The sequence below is a fragment of the Mustela lutreola genome, chromosome 6 (assembly GCF_030435805.1).
Source record: "Mustela lutreola isolate mMusLut2 chromosome 6, mMusLut2.pri, whole genome shotgun sequence".
Lineage (NCBI taxonomy): Eukaryota > Metazoa > Chordata > Mammalia > Carnivora > Mustelidae > Mustela > Mustela lutreola.
In genome coordinates this window covers 118,383,870-118,407,051 of record NC_081295.1, presented here as the reverse complement: position 1 = coordinate 118,407,051, position 23,182 = coordinate 118,383,870, and the positions used below count along the sequence as shown (strand labels likewise).

At 52.3% G+C, this 23,182-nt stretch overlaps 1 protein-coding gene across 3 annotated transcripts in view; it reads left to right on the top strand.

The window, feature by feature from the left end:
* PPARD (peroxisome proliferator activated receptor delta) overlaps positions 1–21,791 on the top strand; it is an 81,542-nt gene extending 59,751 nt beyond the window's left edge. For all 3 annotated transcript variants that reach the window (XM_059178535.1, XM_059178537.1, XM_059178538.1), the window contains 6 exons: positions 6,294–6,524; positions 15,833–15,987; positions 16,760–16,898; positions 18,173–18,375; positions 18,554–19,004; positions 19,749–21,791. In XM_059178535.1, coding sequence (XP_059034518.1) covers positions 6,395–6,524; positions 15,833–15,987; positions 16,760–16,898; positions 18,173–18,375; positions 18,554–19,004; positions 19,749–19,996 — 1,326 coding nt within the window. In that variant the 5' untranslated portion in view covers positions 6,294–6,394 and the 3' untranslated portion in view covers positions 19,997–21,791. The remainder of the gene's footprint in view (positions 1–6,293; positions 6,525–15,832; positions 15,988–16,759; positions 16,899–18,172; positions 18,376–18,553; positions 19,005–19,748) is intronic.
* Positions 21,792–23,182: the final 1,391 nt, after the last annotated feature.

Genomic DNA, 23,182 nt, shown 5'->3' with positions numbered 1-23,182 from the left:
TGCCCGCGGTTCTTCGGAAGTCTGGCCAGGCTCAGACCCCATGATGTCTGAGACCCTGTGGTCTTCTGCTTTATCCTTGGCATGTTCTCTGAGAGACTGGCTCCACAAGCCTGAGCTTTCTGTCACTTCCCTCCCCAGAGGAGCACACAAGGTTCGACTGCCAGAGCTTGGGAGAATGGAGCAGAGCCTCTTTTCCATGCACCAAACATGGCATGTAGTGGGTGCTCAGTCAGCTCCCACCCCCTGCTTCCAGGACTCAGGACTGACTGTGAACTCTTTCCCATCTCCCCAGAGTCACTCAGAGGATCAGAGGGTGTGAGGGAATGAGCGAGAAAAGGTTTTATCAAGTTATCTATATGAGGCTGTGTTGTAGCTTTCCCTCCTCTGTTTTCAGCTGCTAAGGGGGACCCCAAATCTTCATGTCCTTCCTCCCCAGTTCTCATCACCACAGTCTGGTGTGCATTTCCCTGTGTCCACTGACAGCCAAGCTTCACATAGCCAGAAACAGTCTGTTCTCTGCCTCACGCCACTTACCCTGTGGTCATTGCCACCACTGTGCTTGCAGCTCGTGGGAGTCACATCTGAGCCTTCTTCTGTTAGCATACTGCCCCCTCTTCAGTCCTGTGGAGTAGGACAAATCAGTGTCCCTGGTCCTTGTTACTCAGAGAATTACTTGTGTTTTTGGAGCGTTTACTACGTGCCACCATCTCCACTGACTGCTCCCGGTGATCATGGCCAAGGTCCTTTTCCCAGTGTTGGCGCCAGCCCCCTCTTAGGACCCCATTCTCCTCTTTAGCTCAGTGTCTGATACCGCGTTGTTTCTGTTAGGGTTGTGCCTGCAGCTGAAATCTGGCAAACGGGGCTTGTGAAACGGGCGTTTCCTTGTCTCCCGCAGCAGGGAGTCCAGAGACAGGCATTCCAGGGCTAGGGGAGCAGTGGCCTGGGATCCCTTCTCTCCTCCGGCCCACCTCTTAACCTATCTGCTGCTGCTCCAGCTCCAGAGCCAGTATTCCTAGCCCAGGGCGGGAAAAGGGGAAGGTAGACATTGGTCTCTGCTGATCAGGGAAAAACCTATTTTCAGAAGGCCCTCCCAGTAGATTTCTGTTTATCTGTTGGTCAGCATTGTCTCACATGAACACAGTAGCTGCAGGGGAGCTTGGGAAATGGAGTGTTTGACTAAGCATGTGCCTGATCCAAAAAATTGGGCCTCAGTAAGGAAGAGGGGGGAATGGCGTTGGGCAAACAACAAGAAGGCTGTCCCTTGTAATCAGAGCCACATGTATTCAGGGACCGCCATGCTCCAGGTCTAATTTGATGACCAGTGATTGATCCTTGAGGAACTGATTTATGCTAAACAGACTCAGATTCTTGCAGGAGGGAACACCTCACACAGTGGGCATGAGCAAAACAGCAGGAAATAGCCAGAATCGTGGGTGTCAGTGGCTAGCACTTGTCCAGGTAAAGGGGAGGCCACTGCTCAGCTCCCAGGGTGGTGTCGGCACCATGCGGGTACCCAGTGGCTAGGTCTGCCCAATTTTCAAGAGAAGCCAGAAAGCCAGGAGGGGTTTTTTTGTTTTGTTTTTTGTTTTTATTTTAAATATTTTTATTTATTTGTTTGACAGGCAGAGATTACAAGTAGGCAGAGAGGCAGGCAGAGAGAGGAAGAAGCAGGCTCCCCGCTGAGCAGAGAGCCCGATGTGGGGCTCGATCCCAGGACCCTGGGATCATGACCCGAGTCAAAAGCAGAGACTTTAACCCACTGAGCCACCCAGGCGCCCCAAGCCAGGAGCTTTTAAGCTTTTAAAAATAAAATTCTATTTTGAAAAAACTGGAGAGTTACAGAAATCTCACAGAGATCACACAGAGTTCCCATGTGCCCTTCATCCAGCTTCCCCTAATGTGAACATCGTAGAAAAATGCCAGACACTTACCCATCCTAAGAAATGAACATGGCTTCAGCGCTACAAACTAAGAGGGTTTTAAATTCAGTCCTACCAGTTCTGCTACCACTGTCCTCTTTCTGTTCTAGGATCCAATCTGCCTTACGTCACATTGAGTTTCTGTGTCTCCATAGTGTCCCATCTGTGACACTTTCGCAGTCAGAAAGCTAGAGTTTTACATGACTTCTAAGTTTTCCTGTTCTACTGTAGTAATTTGGCAACCACACATGCTATTTATGGTATTATAGTGGTCACCTCAGACGTTTTTCCATCTGTATTTGCCCGAGCACTTCCAGCTGTCTCCCTCTCCTCTTCTACATTATCATTTGTAGATTTTGCCTCTTTATTCCAGTTTAAATGCTTTTCAGAACAGATAACATGCCTGTACTTCAGAGTTTAAAAGGCACAAAAGGTACTATGAAAAGACCTCTCTCCCGCTAGCGACCCAGAGGCGACCAGTATTCCCAATTCTTCTGGGGCCTTCCTGCCTTACACACACTCACACACATGCAAGCAAACGAAAACTTTGGTTTATCTTTTTTGCATGAGGTGTAGCTCTTCAATTCCTTCTGCAAGTTCCTCTATTCCCTTTTTAATATGTGGATGGAGATATAAAGATACTTCCTTTCTGGTCCATAAACATCATGATTCTTGTTTGTGGCTGCATAGAATTTCTATCCCCATGTCCTAATTTGTTTACTAAGCCCTCTGATTATAGACATTTGGTGTGTCCCTTGCCTCTTACTAGTCCGATATTACTGTAATGGATAACCGTGTACTAACGAAAAGTTCTGTTATTTTGCTAAAGTGGAAACACAGCTGTAGCATAAAGCCCAGAAGTGGCATTTCTGGGTAATAGGGAATGTGCACCTGTAATTTAGATAAATGTAAGCAAGTTACCCTCTTCAGAGGTCATGCCAGCCTACCTCTCCATGAGATTATGTTTCCCCACGTGTTTAGCAACATGTTAGCGTTTGTTTTAATCTGATCTTAAAAAGTGTATTTGAGTATTGTGTATTTCTTTTTTTTATGAGTGATGCTCAGCTTTTCAAATGGGTACCTTTTTTGTATACATGTTATATATCTCAGGCCCATTTATCTGTGAGGTTGCTGGCCTCTTGTTTATAGGAAATGTTTTAGAGAAATTAGCCCCTTGATGAGAGTTGCAGATATTTTTCCCAGTTTATTATCTTTTTTTGTTATGATTTTTTCTACCATGTTGAAAGTTTATATATGTGTGTGTGTATATTTGTACATATATATAATTTTTTAAAGTAGTCTCTGTGTCCACCATGGGGCTTGAACCCATGATCCTGAGATCTAGAATTCCATGCTCCATGGACTGAGAGAGCGAGGTGTCCAATAATGCATATATTTTGGGTGGGTTTTTTTTTTTAAGATTTTATTTGTTTATTTGACAGAGATCACAAGTAGGCAGAGAGGCAGTCAGAGAGGGAAGGGGAAGCAGGCTCCCCGCTGAGCAGAGAGCCAGATGTGGGGCTTGATCCCAGGACCCTGAGATCATGACCCAAGCTGAAGGCAGAGGCTTAACCCCCTGAGCCAGCCAGGAGCCCCTATATTTTTGTTTTAACTTTAAAAAAAATTTTTTTATTTACTGGGACCTCATCTTGATAGAAGATTTGAGGTAGAGATCCATCTTAATTTTTCCAGATGGCTACTCTGTTGCTCCATTACCATTTATTGGAGAACCCATTTGTTCTCTTTGATGTGAAGTACTGTCTTTATAACATATTAACATTCTGTATGTGTTAGCATCTATTTATGGACTCTGTATTCTCTTTCATTGATTGTCTATTCATGTGCCAGTGTGACACTGTTTTAATTATCATGGCTTTGCTATCCTTCTTTTTATTCTTCTCCAACTAATTCTGTGTTGTTTGCCAAAGTGCCCCCACCCAGCCTCTTTGCTTTCTGCAAGTCCCATCTTGTACTCTCAGTGGACAACTTTCCCTCCTACTTTATTAACTCAAAGACTGAGGCCATCCCATCCAGTATGAGCTTTAACAACCTCCTCCCCAGTTGCTATGATACTTCTTGGTATATTCTTCCTCCTGTGCCCTTGAATTAGTCCCCTCCCATCAGTCATTATGTCCCAGCTACCCGGCCTTGAATCTTCAGATGGTCTTTCTCTGCAGGCCTCTCCTCTACCCATGGCTTACTCGAGTCTCCTCTAGTCCAAAAATCTTCTTCCTGATTTTGCCACTTTCTTGAGCCAGTACATTTATTTCCTTGACATATTTACCAAAAACCGAGCCTCCATTTGCCATACTACCTCCCTCCCTCCCACTTATTCTCCAGAGTCCCAGTTTCCATCCTAACCACTTGACTGAAACTTGCCTCACAAGGTCACTGATGACCTGGCGGTCACTGAACCCAAGGATCATGTGTCAGTTTATCAGCCTTCAACTCTGCAGCTTTTGACACAGTTGAGCTCGCCCCCATGAAACAGCCCTTCCCATGACTCCAAATTGGTTGTCCCATGTCTGTCCTGCGCCTGGCCAGTGCTCTGTTGGCTCTGGTGCCTATGCCCCTGACGTCCCTTGACACATTGTTTTTCCTTTGGTGAACTGAATCCCTTCCCATGACCATCAGTCAGATCAACGAGGATGCCCGGCACATCTCCACATTCCCAATTTCTCAGCTCTTAGACTCTACGGCCAAATTTCCAAACTCCCTTCCACAGACAAACTGGAAGAGGTTGTTGTCCTTCCAAACAAGGGAAAATGAAAGCCTCCTGGAAAGGATTGCTGGGAGAGGGAAGATTTACTGTCTGCTGGAAGTGGCCTTGCTGTGGAGCAGTGATTCTCAAGCTTGGCTGCATGTGACAATCACCAGGAGAATTAAAAACAAAGATCCCAAGTGCTCAGGCAGCTCCCCCAGACCATTTGATGAGAATCTCTAAGGATAAGCCCAGACATCCCTATTTTGAAAAACTCCCCACTAGTTGCAGTGTCCGTCCAAGTGTGCAAGTGTGGAGCAGCGTGGGAGAGGGAAGAGTCTCCATTGACCCCTGACTTCTGGGTTTGCTAAGTGGGTAGATGGGCAATGCAGATCACTAAAGTAGGTATTACCAGAGGAAGGGTGGGTTTGAGGGCAGATGGTGGGTTCTGTTTGAATAGGTTGAGCTCAAGCTGCCTCTGGCACATCTAGAAAGCCCACAGATGCTTAGATTTCCCTAAAGCAGGTCTTGAATGCTCTCAATCCTCCCCCAGCCTGCACTGCCTTGGGATAGATTCAGTTGCTCACACGTGCCTGGACGCAGCCCACCTTCCCAGCCATCCCTCCAAATCCTCGCTCCCACAGGGCTCGCTCTGTGGCCACTGGGATCCTCACTGCTCCCCGCTGTGCTGCCTCTGAGTCTTTTCTCGTGCTTTTCTCAACACAAGTTCCATGCCATCTCTGGTCAAAATCCACCCCACTCTCAAGGTGTCTCCCTGCTGGTCCCTACCAGCACAACACCTCATGGTCTTACCACCACTGACGCGATGGTGGCATTTGTGGGCAATATGTCACTTGCCGAGTCAGAACTGCCTCCTCCATGCAGGAGTCCCCACCCAGGACTCCACCTCAGAAAGATTCCTGGACAGAGCACCTGGCCCCTTACCTGCTGGCTGGGCTGCTGAAGGTCTAGTTGCAAATCTGCCAGCTGCAAGCCTAGCACCTAACAGAGCCTTGGGTCTTTTTTCTTCCCCCCACACCCAAACACAGGAAGGATAGGACTTACTCCCTCCAAAGCTTGTGGCGTATGGGGTGCCTGCATGGCTCAGTGGGTTAAGCCTCTGCCTTTGGCTCAGGTCATGACCTCAGGGTCCTGGGATCGAGCCCCACATCGGGCTCTCTGCTCAGCGGGGAGCCTCCCCCCCCCACACCTGCTGCTCTGCCTACTTGAGATCTGTGTCAAATAAATAAAATCTTAAAAAAAAAAAAATTTTGGCATAGGAGAGCCTGAGTGCTGGAGGGGAAGGATGGGGGTTAGGAGGCATGATGTGTGTCAGGATCTCAAGGAGGACTGCAGGGTTGGAAAAAGCCCCTGAAGTCATTCTGATCTAGCACAAAGAGCAGGATGGGGCTGAGGAGGGGAAGAGGGTGCAGGGATGTGTCGCCCTGTCTGGTTCGTGGAGACTGCTCCAACCCCCCAGAGGGCAGGAGGAGAAGGGACACAGGGTACAAGGAGCAGAGCCCGTGGGCTAGAGCTACAGGGAGGAGGCGTGCCTGCCGTGAAGGAGCAGAGCAGGGGATCCCCCTCCATCCTGCCCCCCTGCCAGTGGTAGCCCTCTCACATGCCCTCCTCTCTCACCTTCTCATGCTCTTCCTATCTTCCCCTTGGCCCAGGCTGATGGCAGCTGCCCTGTAGAGGTCCCTCTGCGTTCAGACCCAGATGATGCCAGAGCTATGAGCGGGCCTGCAGGCGTGGCGCCGAGGGGAAATCAGCCATGGAGCAGCTGCCGGGGGAAGCCCCTGAGATCCGGGAAGAGGAGGAGAAAAAGGAAGTGGCAGAGGCAGAAGGAACCCCAGAACTCAATGGAGGACCAGAGCGCTCTCTTCCTTCCAGCAGCTATACAGGTGAGGAGGGGGCAAAAGGGAACATAGGGCAAAGGACACCAAGTGGGCCAAGCAGGAACTCTTGCCCTCTGTAGACAGCATCATGGGGCTCAGAGGGGCAGAGCCGGGCAGACAGGGTTCACAGCTCTGTGCTGGTGCTTCTCGGCAACAGGACTTCAGGCCAGTGCACTTCTTCTTTCTTTGAAACTGACAGCTTGTAGGGGATGTGGACAGGGGCTTTCATGAGAATTCAGTGAGTTAGCATTTGGGATCCGTGTAATCATCTGTATGATTCCCCTGCTGCCGCCCAGGGGACCTGGAGCCAGTCTGCGTTTACCCATGCTGGGAAGATCAGCTGTACCTGTGATCATAACAAACAGTCGCAGCCCCCAGCTCCATTGATCTGGTGCTAATGACACACATCATGGAGCGGCCCTGTAATTAGGAGTAAGTGCTAAGCGGCCCGTGTGAATGATTGTAATTAAGATTACTTTTGTGCAGCAAACCAGTTTTCAGCTTCTCTTATCGCACTTGTCGGCTCCCTGGGACTGTGTGCTGTTCTCTCCCCATCTTCATCATCATCGTGTTATGTCCACCTTCAGGGGCACCCAGAATCCACTCTTTGGCCTCTGGTTTTCCCTGCTGCTGATGCTGCCCCTTCCCTAGCTTCTCTCCTCTCTCCACCTAAGTTCTAGCACATTCAGCTGAGTCTTGCTCCCTTACCCTCTTGGGGAACTCAGGGTCATGAGAGGATGCACTTCCGGCAGGGGACATCCCGATCTGGCCTTGGGTTTCAGCTGCAGGAGATCCCAGACACAGGTGGTGATTGAGGGCAGAGGAGCAGGCCCACCCCACAGGATGGTCTCTGGAGGCCTGTGTCAGAGTTAAGGTAGGGCAAGGCTGCTGAGGTGAGCAGGTTCCTGGCTGGCCTGTAGTTTAAAAAGGCCCAAATCCTGGAGCCCTACTACTTTGAACCTGTAAAACAAGTTCCTGGATTTTGCTGAGCTGCTTCCTCTTCAGGGCACGGGGTGGGTAGGGTAAGGGAAGGGCCATGATCCCATCCCTCTGATCCCACTCGCATATCCAGGAATAACCGAAGTGGGCTGGGTGTGATTTCAAGACTCAAGAGAAAGTCTCCCCAAACCCCCACAGTATCCTGTGTGTTGGCTGGTCACTAGGATGAATTTAGAGACCCTATGACTGGGATGAATTTAGAGCCTTTCCCAGAAGAGGAATGGCTCACTGGTGATCAGTCATTCAGTGCTCATAACATGTACTGTTCTGAAATTGAGATGGGCAGGGAGGGTTAGGCAGCAGAGGAGAGACACCAGAGGCTAAGAGTGAGCAAGGTCTGGCACTGAGGAAGAGTGAAAAGGGAAGAGAAGGCCATGGAATTTGTGGCCTTACCACCTGGCCGGGCCCACTCTGTCCCCACATCTGGGGCCAGGCCCACAGAAGTTACCTCCACAGTAATGCCCTGTCCTGGAGTTTCCCTATATCCTTGTGGGGACCCTATCCCCACACGATACCGCTGTTAATGGCAGACCAGAGCGCAGGGCCCGGGTGCACAGATGGGGCAAGGTGGACATGGTGATGGCTTCTCGGGGAGCTTTATCAGTGGGATTTAGGGCACACAGGGAGTTGTCTGGGAAAAAAATTAGCCCAACCTCCCCCCTTGTGGTGCTATATATGATGTGATTTTTAATGGATTCCATTTACCAATAAATTGATGAAGTAGAGCTAGAAAGACTTCCCTGTTCAATAATTGAAACAGGAGGAGGTTGTTTAACACAATCATTATGTGTTAAAGCCATTATATAGGAAAAGTTCCTGCAAATTCTATAAGACAAACAACAGAAAAATAGAAACAGGCAGTTCACCATTGGACAAATACAGATGGCCAGAAAATAAAGTGTTTTTCAATCTACTCATCAAAGAAGATATCTTCAAGATGAGATGTCATTTAGCCTGTCAGATTAACAGAGAGGACTCTTGTGGCCAGAGGCGGAAGACATGGCCCTCCAGCCACCGAGGGTGGAAGGGCAGCTTGGCTATGCAAGGGAACACTTCTTTCATTCCTTTGACCCTGCAGTCCCCCGTCCTAGGAACGTATCCCATGTAAATACTCACTGGGAGCGCACAGAGATTTCCACACTCACTTACTGCAGTGCTGCTCAGAAAAGCAACAAATGGGCAAGCGCCCATCTGTGGGGAATCAGTTATGTAAACTGTGGGAAAAACCGACTGTGGAATGCTGTGTAGTCATTAACAAGGACTGGGTGGGGCTGAATCTACCAGCGGGAGAAAGAGCTCCTGCCAAATGGGGGATCCCATTGCTTAAAAATCTTTTAAGTATCATGGAAGGCACTAGAAGAGTGTACATGCAAAGGGCTGTGCCATTAACTCAGAGGAGTAGGATCATGGCAGAGAGGCTGGGTCACACGGTGGTGCGCGCCATTACATGTTCTTCTCAGGTCTGCAGTACTCTCACCGTTTAAGAAGCAAATGCATCACTTTTCTTTAAAAAGTAAAGTAATTTTGTTTCCCAAAAAAGGCGGGCAGGTGAGGGGCCCTGGGGACACAGCCTCATCCTGTGTCGGGAATCACACAAACCAGGGCAGGGATCTCAAGCCTGTGACCATCAGCAGTAGCTTTCGCTGGTGCCTTCACTTCTCCAGTCTCAGCCTCTACCTTTAAAGTCTGCCCACCTCAAGGGCTGGCCGGGTGAGGTTCTCTACCCTGCCCCATGAGTCTATGACTTGGGCCTCTGGAGTGCCCTCAGGAATTCAGGAGGATGGAACACAGCCTTGATCTTTGAAACTGCAGGAAGTTCCCACAGTTTGCTTCCCTTCTGACCCCTCAGAAGTTCTGCAGCTCTGTCCCGAGCTCAGCACCTGACAGAGAGGCAGGCAGGACAGGCCTCACCATGAGCACTCGGCAACCAGGGAACTCACATGCCCAGGGTCCCCCAGCTGGGTAAGGGTGGGGGCAGCTTTCCCTTCCTGCTTCAGTGATGGGCATCCCATCCACACTCTAGGAAGAGGTCAGGGGTCTTAATGTGGAGCTGGGGCTGAGGAAGACCGAGTGTCCTTCCTCCTGGCCTTGGCACCTCCTCTCTCAGCAGGCACTTAGTGGGTGTCCAGGCAGGGGCTGGCCTTTCAGTGGAGGACAAGACTGCATGCCAGCCCTGAGAAGCCCACTGTGCAAGTAAACAGGACGACAGATGTAAGGAGGCTGCTTAATAACCCAGCTCCAGAGTCCCACAGAACTGGCCCTGCCTTCAGCAGCTAGTTGCCTTTGGGACTCTGCCAGCAAAGTAAATAGTGTTGACCCTCCTGGCCACTATCACAGCTCTGGCAACAGCATACCTCCAGTGATGGAGATGAGATACGCGAGAGAACTCCCCTCCATATAGAAATGATGCAAGCAAGGTCAATAGTGTCTGCTGAACTTGCAATCCAAGATGGTACAACTGATAGTTCACTCCCTGGGTGTTGGGCTTAGTGTTTACGCTGAGTCTAAACATTCCAATAATGGCCTGGTGTCATCCTCAGCAGTGACCTGTCTCGTTGCTTGTCATAGTCATGAATTATTGATTAGTAGTAATGAATAGTATGAGCTCAGCCCCAGGGGTTGGGTGGTTCTAGGTTATTACCAATAGGATGTGTGCACACATAGAGAAAGAGAGAGAGAGTGTGTGTGTGTGTATGTGTGTTTAAGGCCTTGGCTTACACAACTGTGAGGGCTGGCAAGTTGAATTCTGCGGGACAGGCCAGCAGACCATAAACCCCAGGAAAGAGAGAGTTTGTGTGTGTGTGTGTTTAAGGCCTTGGCTCACACAACTGTGAGGGCTGGCAAGTTGAATTCTGTGGGACAAGCCAGCAGACCAGAAACCCCGGGGCAGCTAATGCTGTAGCTTGAGTTTGAAGGCAGTCCAGAGGCAGAATTCCGTCTTTCTTAGGGAGGCCTCTGTCTATTTTCATAAGGCCTTCAACTGATTGGCCCCAGACCTACTTACATTATGGAGAGTAATGATTTCAGTTTTACTCACATCTAAAGAATATCTTCTTTTTTTTTTTTAATTTATTTATTTGACAGACAGAGATCACAAGTAGGCAGAGAGGCAGGCAGAGAGAGAGGAAGGGAAGCAGGCTCCCCGCTGAGCAGAGTGCCCAATGCAGGACTTGATCCCAGGACCCAGAGACCATGACCTGAGCCGAAGGCAGAGGCTTAACCCACTGAGCCACCCAGGCACCTGTGGGTGGCTCAGTTGGTTGAGCAACTGCCTTCGGCTCGGGTCATGATCCTGGAGTCCCAGGATCGAGTCCCGCATCAGGCTCCCAGCTCTGCAGGGAGTCTGCTTCTCCCTCTGACCTTCTCACCTCTCATGCTCTCTCTCACTGTCTCTCTCTTAAATAAATCAGTAAAATCTTAAAAAAAAAAAAAAAAAAAAAAAAAAAAAAAAAAAAAAAGAATATCTTCACAGCAACATCTAGACTGGTGTTCAACCAAAAACTGGTCATCATGGGTACCATGGCCTGGCCGAGGTGACACATAAAATTAACAATCTGGTCAATGCCACTGTCAGCATGTTACTTAGCCTCATCTATGAGAGGGTCAGAAGACCTTCCTTGAAGGGTTATTTTAAGGTTCCCATGGGATTAATGATATAAAGTATCCAGCAGAATGCCTGGTGCACAGAGGCACACAAAAAAGAGATTATTAGTGTAAACACACAGTCTTTACCAGGAAGTCAGGTTTAGGTTCAAGTCCCAGTCCCAGCAGGTATTAGACAGATGACCTTGGCTGGGTCCCTTAACCTCACCAAACTTCAGTTTCCTTATCTTTTTTTTTTTTTTGTAAAGGTTTATTTATTTATTTATTTGACAGAGAGAGAGATCACAAGTAGGCAGAGAGAGAGAGTGGGAAGCAGGCTTCCTGCAGAGCAGAGAGCCTGATGCAGGACTCGATCCCAGGACGCTGAGATCATGACCTGATCTGAAGGCAGCGGCTTAACCCATTGAGTCACCCAGGCGCCCAGTTTCCTTATCTTTAAATGGTATCAGTCACTATCTTCCAAGGTGATATGGAATGATACTAACAAGCTCTTGGTGGGGCCTGATAAGTGGTGGTTCTTTCCCCCTCGCTTCCTGGGGTAGAGGTAGAGATGGGCCCTCAGGAGATGTTTAGGGAGTCAGGCAAGGTGTGGCTAGAGTGGAAGTTCAGAGGCAGGGCTCAGGGCCCAGATGATGGCCAATGGGTGAGCAAGTACATTTCCTGAGAGCTGAGGAGGAGCCAGGGGAAGGACATGCTGGCTTGTTGGGAAGAGCAGCTGTACTGGCAGATGGCCCTCAGACTGGTATGGCCCATGTCCCCACCCAGCATACCTGAGAGGCAGCAAGGCAGAGACTTCTGGTAAGGGGGATGGCCTCTCGGAACCCCAGTCTCACACCGGAAGATCATAGGCAAGGCAGTGGGACCTTCAGAACTTGGTCCCCAGAATGGGGAGCATTCTGCCATCATTACTATTGGGTAAGAATCAGGGATAAACCGTTAAGCCAGGTGGTCAGCCAGGAAGAAACAGAACCTTTATCTTTAGAAAACCCACTCCTGGAGCCTGGGTGGCTCAGTCATTAAGAGCCTGCCTTCGGCTCAGGTCATGATCTCAGGGTCCTAGAATCAAGCTCCACATCTGGCTCCCTGCTCAGCTTGAAGCCTGCTTCTCCCCCTCTCTGCTGCATCCGTTCTCTCTCTCTTTCTCTCTGTCAGATAAAGAAAATCTTAATAAAAAAAAGAAGGAAAGAAAACCCACTCTCAAGCACCCATCACTTCCGTATCCCCACTGTACATGCACTCCAGCACAGAGCCTACCCCTGGAGGGTGTGTACACTTCTGCCCACCCCAGCGCCTCACCTCTCCTGCCTCTCTCCGCCTTCTGTGGCAGTTATTTTTATTCTCCAAAATTTATTCCAGACAGGCAGGGAGTGCCCCTGTCCCCCTAACCGGCCACCACCAAGCATCACCAACTGCTTTCAGGTTCTGCAGCCTGTGTCTGCTCACGACCCAGGGCTAGGACAGCCACAGCCCAGTGACCTGATACTCGCTGGGCCCGTTTCCCCACAGTCTGGTTTCTAGCACTTCCTTCTGAGATGTTCACCCCGGGCATCTCCTCAGGATCTGGAGCTCAGGCTGCCCCAGGGGCTGGTGGGGCTGGAGTTTCTGCTTCTTCCAAGGTTCCCAGTGATACTAGTGCTCCTGAGCCCCGGGCCAGTGGCAGGCCAGGAGACATGAAAGGAGGCTTGGTCTGGTTCTGGGGGCTCTCTGGGCCTCATAAGACATCCCCCCCACCATTGAATTTCTTTTCTTTCTTTCTTTTTTTTTTTTAAGATTTTATTTATTTATTGGACAGACAGAGATCACAAGTAGGCAGAGAGGCAGGCAGAAAGAGAGAAGGAAGCAGGCTTCCTACTGAGCAGAGAGCCCGATGCGGGGCTCATTCCCAGGATCCTGGGATCATGACCTGAGCTGAAGGCAGAGGCTTTAACCCACTGAGCCACCCAGGCAGCCCCCTTCCCCAGCCCACATTGAATTTTCATGAAGCCGTGGGGGAGGAGGTACAACCCAAGATGAGGACAGGTCACGGTCCCTGCCTGTGTGAGGGGTACACAGCTTGGGGAATGCAGAATTGCAGCTTTCTGCCTAGCACTGTCCTAACTCATGTTGCTTTTCACATGCACTTTCAGGTTCTAGGGCTCTTCTCTGTTGTACCTCTGTTGCTTTTCACCATGGCTCTCAGATAGATGCTCCTGTCATCTCCATCTTACAGAGTAGGAAACTGAGGCCTAGAGGGTAGAGATGGGGGTTGAGCCCAAGACACCTGTTTGAACTCAGTCACATTCTTAACCCTCATGCCTGCTCTTCCCAAGCATCTGGAAGCCAACTTGGAAGTCTCCCAAGGATCTCATCTTTGAGCCCAGAAAAGGGAGCAGTCACCTTTCCCAACAGCCTCTTGCTTGAATGGTGGGTGCTTCCAAGTCCCGAACCACCTGCCTGCCTCTTGGCCTGTGTTGCCCCTGGCCACATCGTACTCCAGCTTTCTCACCTCGTTCTGGCCTTACCTGGTCAAGGGCAGGTCTGGATCCTTCCCTGCACACAGCAGGTGCTCATCAAATGTCTGCTGCATGAAGGGAGAGGGTGGCTTGGCCACGTGCAGTGCAAATGCCCAGATGCCTGCCCAGCCTCTGGGGCCAGGAGGGAGAGCAAGGAGGGCACCACCAAGAGATCGGTGGTTGTGGACAGGACTCATTGCTGGAAGTGAGCTCTGAGATCCAAAGGCGGTGTGATTAGAGATGTCCCCCGTCTAGCAGAGGAGGCAGACGTGTCAGCCACAAAAACGCAGCTGTTTACAAGAAGTGACACAAAGTGAACCTGCACACAGACCACATGGGTTGGAGTAGGAAGTGCCAGAAACCCTCCTGCTCGTCCCAACCAAGGGTTTTCACACATGATCTCATTTTCCCATTTTCCCACGACAGCTCATACTGTGAGTTCTCTTGCCTCTCTTAGGCTGCCTCCAGGCGCAGCAAGGACTGCCCAGCCCCTGCATCCAGTGGGCGCTGAGCGCAGGACCAACCCAGGGAGCTCGAAGTCCACTCACTCCACCAAAGTCATTGCTCCGTGCCTGCTTCCCGTCCTGCAGCAGCACCCGGAGGCAGCATTCCTGCCCAGTGGCCCTTACATTCTGGTGGAGGGCCCCCAGCAGTGAGTGAATGCACACGGACTGTCGTGTGGTGGTAAAGGCTATGCAGAGAACCAGAGGGGCTCTGCCCTCCTGGGCACAGTGCCCAAGAGACAGAGGGAGACCACTCCCCCCCATTTGTGGGCTGAGACGAATGGTTACACCCCTCAGAATGACCGAAGGTTAGGAGTGAAGACCCTAGGAGGGACAGGCCATTTCACCTCCGGCCCCAGCCCTTACCAGCCTGGGAAGGGAGAAGGCTCCCTGGTCCCTGGATGACAGACAGGGGATAATACCAGCCTGGGAAACGTTCAGTCTGGGCTCAGCCCCACAGCGTGAGTCTCCCTGAGGTGCCGGCCCGCTCTGAGCCAATGATTCTCTGGACTGGGGATTTGGCCCCTGACCCTGAGGAGGTTGCTCGGTCATCAGGAAAGAGAGCAGAGAACAGCAGATTCTAGCCAGCGTGGCAGAGGCAGGACAGGCGGCGTGTGGGGTCATGTGGCTGGCCCTGGGCCGGGAGACCGAGGTTCAGGCTGGGCTCATTGCTAAGTGTCCAAGGGAGAGATTCCGAAGAGTATCCCAGAGATTACCGCATCATCTGACAGCATCTACCCATGATGCTATTGCCTAGTCTAGTACTAGTACTAGGTCTAGTACTTTCCTTGCTTCCACTCATACCACTGGTTCAGACGTCCCATGCACTTAATAGAAAAAAAAACCTGGGGAAATTCAGTTTGCTGCCCAGTTGACCTGACTGATACTGCCTTCTTTCTGCTTGAGCAAGAAGTTTCATAAGCGTGGCTTTGAGCTTCTTGGGACACCTGGGTGGCTTAATCATTTGCCTTTGGCTCAGGTCATGATCCTGGGATCCTGGGATCGAGCCCCACGTCCAGGTACATGCTCAGCGGGAAGCCTGCTTCTCCCTCTCCTACTCCCCCTGCTTGTGTTTCCCTCTCATTGTGTCTCTCTCTGTCAAATAAATAACTTAAGAATCTTAAAAAAAAAAAAAAAAAACAGATTGGAACTTCTTGAGAGATGCTTTACAGCATCTCTGGAGCCCACCCAAGAGTCGAATTTCCCGGGAGAGGTGGATAGAGGGTTGGTCTCCCTCACACACATTCCGTACAACCCCACACGGGCCCGACGGTGGAGCCTGTCACACTACAAGAGCTACTTCTCAAGTTGAGTCTAAAGAGATCTTGTCTGCTTCCTCCTCTTGCTCCCTTTCCCCCAAAACACAGTCATCCTCCCCAGTGCACACACATGCACACACACCCCTCTTTCCTGCCCTGTGGTCAGTACAGCCCAGGAAGGCTCTGACTTCCCCCCAATAATGATAGCTGCCATTTCCCAAACACTTCCTATATGGCAGGTCTGGGGAAGAGCCTCATGTTCTCGATGAAGAAACCAACCCTCAGAAAGGTTGACTGCTTGCGGCACTTAGCTCTTAAGTGTCTGAGCTGAGTGAGGGCCTCTTGGGAAATGTGGGCTCTCCCCCACAACCCTCACTGTGCCCCTGTGGGCTCTGGTCACCTCCGCTGGCCCCTGTCCCAGCCAAAGGTGAAGGCATCCCTGTGTCGTGTGTCCGCAGACCTTTCCCGGAGCTCCTCGCCACCCTCCCTCCTGGACCAGCTGCAGATGGGCTGTGACGGGGCCTCGTGTGGCAGCCTCAACATGGAGTGCCGTGTGTGCGGGGACAAGGCATCGGGCTTCCACTATGGTGTTCACGCATGTGAGGGGTGCAAGGTAGGGCCCGCGGCGAGTGGCGGTTGGCAGCTGGGGCTGTATTTACATGGAGAGCTGACCGGCCAGAGAAGCCAGGCCGTCACAGTACCTGCTGCGGAATTCCCACCCAGGAGGCAGCCAGGCCCTTGGGCTCCTTCCAGGCCTCCACTCTGGGTACAGCTGGTCCCTTGTTGGCCTGCCCTGTTGGGCACCTCCCCAGCCCCTCGGCTGGGCTGGCTGGCTGCTGGCGCCCTCTGGAGACATAGCTCTAAAACAGAACGAGGGGCTTGGGCTCAGCTGTCACACTGATGGCAAGTGCTTCCTGCACCTCAAGGCCCAAGAGGGCCCCTTGAAGGGAAAAGAAAATTTACTTTTCTTTCTCCAGGGGTGCTTTTGGGTTCATCCTTCTAACTGCACACCCATCAAAATGGTACATATTCTTTTACTAAACCACTGCCTAGAAAATACCTGGAACCAGATACATTTACGAATAAACCAGGTTAGCCATGATACAATGTTATGTTACCAAACGCACAAAGAAGCACTTAAAGTGAAGAATTAGACAGATAGATAGATAGATACAGATATAGATAGATGTATCTCAAAGGCTTTAGCGTTATTTTCTATCTTCCTCTCCTTCCCTCCAAAAGAAACCCGCCCCCCCACCACCCCGGGTAACTTCCAAATTTCAGGAATTCTGACATTTACACACAGCACTGAGGCCCCTGACATCCCAGAATCCAGGGTGCAGAGCAGAATTCTCAGCTTTCTGTGACACCCCGCCCCCCACCAGGGCTTCTTCCGTCGGACAATCCGCATGAAGCTGGAGTACGAGAAGTGCGAAAGGATCTGCAAGATCCAGAAGAAGAACCGCAACAAGTGCCAGTACTGCCGCTTCCAGAAATGTGTGGCCCTGGGCATGTCACACAATGGTGAGAGCCAGCCCGGGCACAGTATGGCCAGAAAGCAGGCCCAGCGGTGGGGGGGAAGGGGTTGCTGAGGTGGGGTGAGGAGGCCCTCAGAGCCATGCCCAGTGTGCAGGAATCCCAAGACCAAAGTGCCCTCCCCAGATGGCTCCACATCCGCTTTGGGGCCCGGGCCCAGAGTAGTCACCCGCTTTCAATCCCCGAGGCTCACTGGGAATTGACCCCAGCTCCAGTCACATTGGAAACACCATTTCCAGCACCCCAAGCCTGTCTCAGATGACCTGACAGCATAAAAAGCTGCTTCCAAAGCCTGGGATCCCCTGGGCCCTTGCTGGTTAGTAAAGGCAGGCAGGAGCCATGAGTGACCACAGGTGTCCACTGCCAGCAGCCGGGCAGGAGTTTTCTGGAGGCTGGCCACTCCTGGGAGATAGACTGCCCTGCACTTTGGGCCTCCTACGGTATTGTCTTCAGACCCCATATAGTAGGATTGCACAGAGCCCATCTGCCTCCCACTTTGCCTGTCTTGAGTAAGAGCCCCCCCTTGGGGGACTGGGGAGAGCTTTTTGTTTAAATGCCTCCACCCACAGCTACCCTGTCTTGCCTTTTAGATGGTGGCAGGACCCAAGCTCTCCAACTGAAGCATTTCCTCCGTGGTGGGGCCTGGCAGGTCCAGGGCTTGGTCCCTCCCTCCAGTCTTTATCTTCCCAGGCTCTGTTCCTTAGGTGGGCTGAGCAGATTTCCTAGGAGATCTCAAGGCCAACTCAGTTCTTCTCACTTCTTCTCTTAGAGAAGCTGGATTTGTATCTTGTTCATTACTAATAACTAACTTTTTAGTGCTTACTGTGTGAACATTCTTATTCAATTGTTTTGACAATCCAGTGAGATTTCAGTATTAGCCCATTTTTCTTATGAATAAAGGTGAAATAGCCTTCCTCTTCCTGTCTCCTGGAGCTCAGGCATGGGCCTTTGACACCAGAGACTGTCTTCCCACCTATCACACCGTACTGCCTTCCACCCACAGTGGCTCAGCCAACTCCCTGAATTAGGGCCTTTGCCAGGCACTATGAACAAGACAGAATCCCTGTCCCCCTAGAGCTTACATTTGGGAGGGGTTCCCCAATATTCCCGTGTGCTGGCTGTAGAGCTTCTGAGGGTCCTGGGCTCAAAAAGTGGGTCTCCATTTTTGGCCTCCGTACCTGTTGTGAGACAAGGAGGTTGGAGGTGTTGGCTCCTGCCTGGGCTCCTCGATGACTTCTCTTCACCCCCCACCCCACACCCAGCCATCCGCTTTGGCCGGATGCCAGAGGCCGAGAAGAGGAAGCTGGTGGCGGGGCTGACGGCAAGCGAGGGGAATCAGCACAACCCACAGGTGGCTGACTTGAAGGCCTTCTCCAAGCACATCTACAATGCCTACCTGAAGAACTTCAACATGACCAAAAAGAAAGCCCGTGGCATCCTCACTGGCAAGGCCAGCCACACGGCGGTGAGTGTCACTGCTCGGCCTGGCTGCCCGGGCACTAGGCCCTGCCTGCCACCCGCCTGACTTCTGGGAGAACCGGGCTACTTCCTTCCCCTCACTTCGGGGAACAGGCCAGGGGTATGGGGAGCACATGGGCGGGGGTCCTCCCAAGGCCTGGCCTCTAATGGGGCCTGGTTTTCAGCCCTTTGTGATCCACGACATCGAGACATTGTGGCAAGCAGAGAAGGGCCTGGTGTGGAAGCAGCTGGTGAACGGCCTGCCCCCCTACAAGGAGATCAGCGTGCACGTCTTCTACCGCTGCCAGTACACCACGGTTGAGACCGTGCGGGAGCTCACCGAGTTCGCCAAGAGCATCCCCAGCTTCAGCAACCTCTTCCTCAATGATCAGGTGACCCTTCTCAAATATGGTGTGCACGAGGCCATCTTCGCCATGCTGGCCTCCATCGTCAACAAGGATGGCTTACTGGTGGCCAACGGCACTGGTTTCGTCACCCGGGAGTTCCTGCGGAGCCTCCGGAAGCCCTTCAGTGACATCATTGAGCCCAAGTTTGAGTTTGCAGTCAAGTTCAATGCCCTGGAACTTGACGACAGTGACTTGGCTCTCTTCATTGCGGCCATCATTCTCTGTGGAGGTAAGTGAGGCTGGGGCTGGCGGGCCTGCCCCACACACCCATTCTTTCTGGGGGTTGGGCCTTCACCACGGGGCACCAGGCCTGAATGCAAACAGTGTGGTGCCGTGCCCGTGTGATGGCAGTGTGACACACGAGGTGCCGATGGTGTGGAGGATCGGCTCCCTCTTCTTGGTGGAGAGGAGGCAGACAAGACTGAAGAAATATGCAACATGTTCATGGGGATGATTCTTCGTATTTTGCCTCCACTTTTTGGATCCCAATGTAACAAATAGAATAATCATCACACTCACAGTGCTATAGAGCTCACTTCGTGCCAGGCACTGTTCTGGTTCCTTTTCCTAGATGATAACTCACTTGGTTCTCATGCAACCTGTGCAGAAGGCATTTCTGTCACCCCATTTTACAGATGACGGAACTAAAGTCAGAGAGGCTGCAGGGAGAGGCCAGTGCACAGTCTCCTCGCTAGTCTGTGGTGGGGATGAGGGTTGAACCCAGGCAGTGAGTCTCTTTACCATGAGGTCATACTCCCCTTTCTCATAAGAGAAAACCAAAAAGGCGAAGGAGATGGGCCGGGCCCTGGGCGGAGGGACTAGAACTCTCTGTGGAGCAGTCACTGACAGGACAGGGCTCGGGTCTGTCGCGGCAGCAGGTCTGCTGTCCTCTGGGCCAAGTCACCCACCCAGGGCAGAGGTAGGGGAACTCCTCCGCGACTCCCTCCCATACCTCTGCCCTGTGTCCCCACAGACCGGCCAGGCCTCATAAACGTGCCCCAGGTGGAGGCCATCCAGGACACCATCCTACGTGCCCTCGAGTTCCATCTGCAGGCCAACCACCCCTACGCCCAGTACCTCTTCCCCAAGCTGCTGCAGAAGATGGCCGACCTGCGGCAGCTGGTCACCGAGCACGCACAGATGATGCAGCGCATCAAGAAGACCGAGACGGAAACCTCGCTGCACCCCCTGCTCCAGGAGATCTATAAGGACATGTACTGAGGGGGCGGGCCGCCTGCGCTGGGACATAAGTCAACCATGGGACTTTTCCAGACCGCAGCCCCCCTGCTTCTGTGCTCAGACATACGGCCTCCTGCTCCCCGCGTTTCCTGCCTCTCTCTCAGATCCTCTTTCTTCTCTGATTTCCTTGCTCTTCCTCGCTCTCTCTTCCTGCCTTTCTGTAGGTTTCCCTCCTCTTTCCTCCCTTGCCTTCCTTTCTCTCTCTCCCCATCCCCATGTCTGTCCCCTTTTCTCTTTGTGGGAGACAATTTGTGTTACTTCACCAGCAGCATGGAACAGGTCCTCTGCTTTCGTCCACCCCGTCCCCTGTTCCCCAGGAGCCGGGGGGAATGGGCCTGCCCTCTGCACGAACAGTCACCTGCAGGGGTGGGCGCCTCCCTTCTCCTGTCTGCACAGCAAAGGACTCGGGCCAGCCAAAGAAACACTAAGCCCTCTAGGCCCGGCTTCCTGGGGAAGCCATGTGGGGCCTGGGATGACTGCAGCAATGGACCCTCACCGGGGCCCTCCCCTGAGGGCCAGGATGCCTCCCCCAGACTGTCACTGCCCTCCCCTATCCAGCCAACCCCTCTCCAGCAACACTGATAGCAGCACCCTCTCTTCTTTTCATCAGTTTGCCAGGCCAGTGTCACTGATGGTTTCCTGCGCTGGCCGCCAGGGGACAGCCCCAGCCTGGAAGGAGACAGGCTTCCCTCCAGGTGGGGCCCCCACTGAAGAGGAGCAAACCTCAAGGGAGGCAGAGGTTGGCCAGAAAGGCAGCAGGCAGTGGACTTAATTGTGAGCCCAGGCCTGGGGGTCATCGGCACCCCCTCTCTTACCACTCTGCAGCAGCCACCAACCACGACTCCTGTTTCTCAGGAGTTCCTGGGCCTCAGCCTCAACCAGGAGCCCTCGATGAAGCTCACGCACCTCCCTCTGCATGCGCACACAACACTCCAGCACACACAAGCACTGAATCACTTTACCTGGTCCGCACCCCTCTCTTCCCTTCCCCGAGGCAGATGGGCCAGAGGGCTCTGCGCAGGGGTGTCCTGCTGAACCAGCCCAGCACCTGCTCAGCCGGGAGGTGCCCGGGGTAACTGATCCCGCTCAGTGTTACATCCGTTTGTCCCAATAGTCGTGCTACCCTTCCCTTCCCCTGCACTCAACACAGCCAGTCGCTGGGAACTCAGCCTACACAGCCTCTGGTGACCCTAGGACCTTGCCAGGCCCAGTCCCACTTCTCTGGCCTTCAGGTCTGCCCTTCCCCTCCTCCCAGGTGAAGTACTCGGCCTCAGGGGAGGGACTGAAGCCCAGCTTGGATGCTGTGTCTGAGCAGGAAGTCAGAGAGCCCCCTCCCCGCCCCCAACCTGCTTCTCCAAGAAGGAAACTGTCCTGGAAGGGTCAGGGACTGGTGGAGGGTCTCTGAGAAAGGTTAGGGAAGACCTGAGTTTAGAGTCCTGACCGTCTGTTCTGCCTTCCAGGCCCTGGGATCATTCTCTACTGACAAGATTCTTCTCTCTCCCATCCCCACGCTCAGCTGACCAAGGATTGGGGTTAGGGTGCTCCCTTTGAGCCAGCGCTGTGAAGGGAGGGATACTGTGCCTGCCCCCGCCCGCCACCACGCACCCCCTCCCCCACCCAGGCCTGGTGCTGAGGATACAGCTCTTCTCAGTGTCTGAACACAATCTCCAAAATCGAAATGTATATTTTTGCTAGGAGCCCCAGCTTCCTGTGTTTTTAATATAAATAGTGTACACAGACTGACAGAACTTTAAATAAATGGTAATTAAATATTTAAGAGTTGATGTAGGCCAACACTGTTTTGTACAGGTTTTTTTCCCCCGGGGGCTGATTGGACTTTGCCCCCTCTTCCCTATCCAGTGAGGAAGGGGGAAACTGGGCTGGGCAAATGAGACTTTGGGGTACAGGCCAGGAGGGCTGATCTGTCTTTCCCCATCACCTGTTCCTCACCATATGTCAGCAAGGGCGGAGGACCGAGGTCCCTGCCTTGTACAGAGCATCTGGGGGACAAGGGGGAGAATGGTATACGCGCCCTTGATGCTGTGGTACCAACCTGGTAGGCGGGAGGAGGGCCGGGGAGGGTCTCCAAAGGGCCCTGGAAGAGGCACCACCCCTATAAGAGACCAGGGCTTTCCTCAGCCAGCACCCCAGTTTCCTCGTTTACTTCCTGGGGTGCCACCTTCACAGAGGCTCCAGGAGAGCCCGGCACTCTGCAGCTCGATGGCAGAGGCAAGTTCAGGGTATACTGGTGCTTGTCCAGCCAGGAAAACAAGCACCCCAAAACATTTCAAAGTAGGGAATTTACAATAGGAAAGTGTGACTGAACTATTGAAAGGAGTGAAAGATCCAAAGGGGAGAAATTGAGGCCATCCATTAGGAGCTGGGCAGATGCTGTGTGGGAAGTGGGATCATCTAGTGGCCAACATCATTAGAATCCCCAAGGACACTGCAGGAATGGGGAGCCTAAAGCCGCCCACCGGGGTGACTGCAGAACCAGAGTCCACACAGGACATTGAGGGCTGCCAGGGTGCTGGCGATCACCAATGCTGCTCTGTCCCGGGACCTCATCCCCTGAGCAGGAAGCCTGGAGGGCCAACTCACCCGCTCTTGCCAGAAGCGCCATCAGAGTACAGGCTGGAGAGGCAGTGTCTGCCTTCCTCCTGTCTTCCAGTCGGCTCCCTGGACCTCCCATTGAAAAAAACCTTAAAGAAACCTGGGAAGTGTAGTGTGCAGACTTCCAGCCCCAAACGTACAGAGGAGCACAGAAAGGAGTGGGAAAGGTGCCCAGACCCTGCGATAAGCCAGCACAAGTACAGACAGCAGCTCGAGGTGAGCGGCCCCAGTAGGCTCAAGCTTAAGGCTGTGGCCAAGTCTGACACTTGTCTCCCTGTTTCTCTGTTGCTGGCCACAGCGATCTGAACCCTGTCAAGTCCCATAGGGTTCATCTCAGTGAGGAGAGTGACAGTCCCAGGGGAACAGGAGGACCTGAGGAAGAGGAATGCTTGGAACAGGTGTGGCTCTGAAATTGATAGTCTTGCTTATGATGGACTCTTCTGGTTTGCTTGATTTATTTTGCTCATGTCAAGTGGAAGACTGCCTCAGTTGTTAACTCCCAGTCCTCTAACCTGTGCTAAAGAGGTAAGAATACAGGATACCAGATAACCAGAT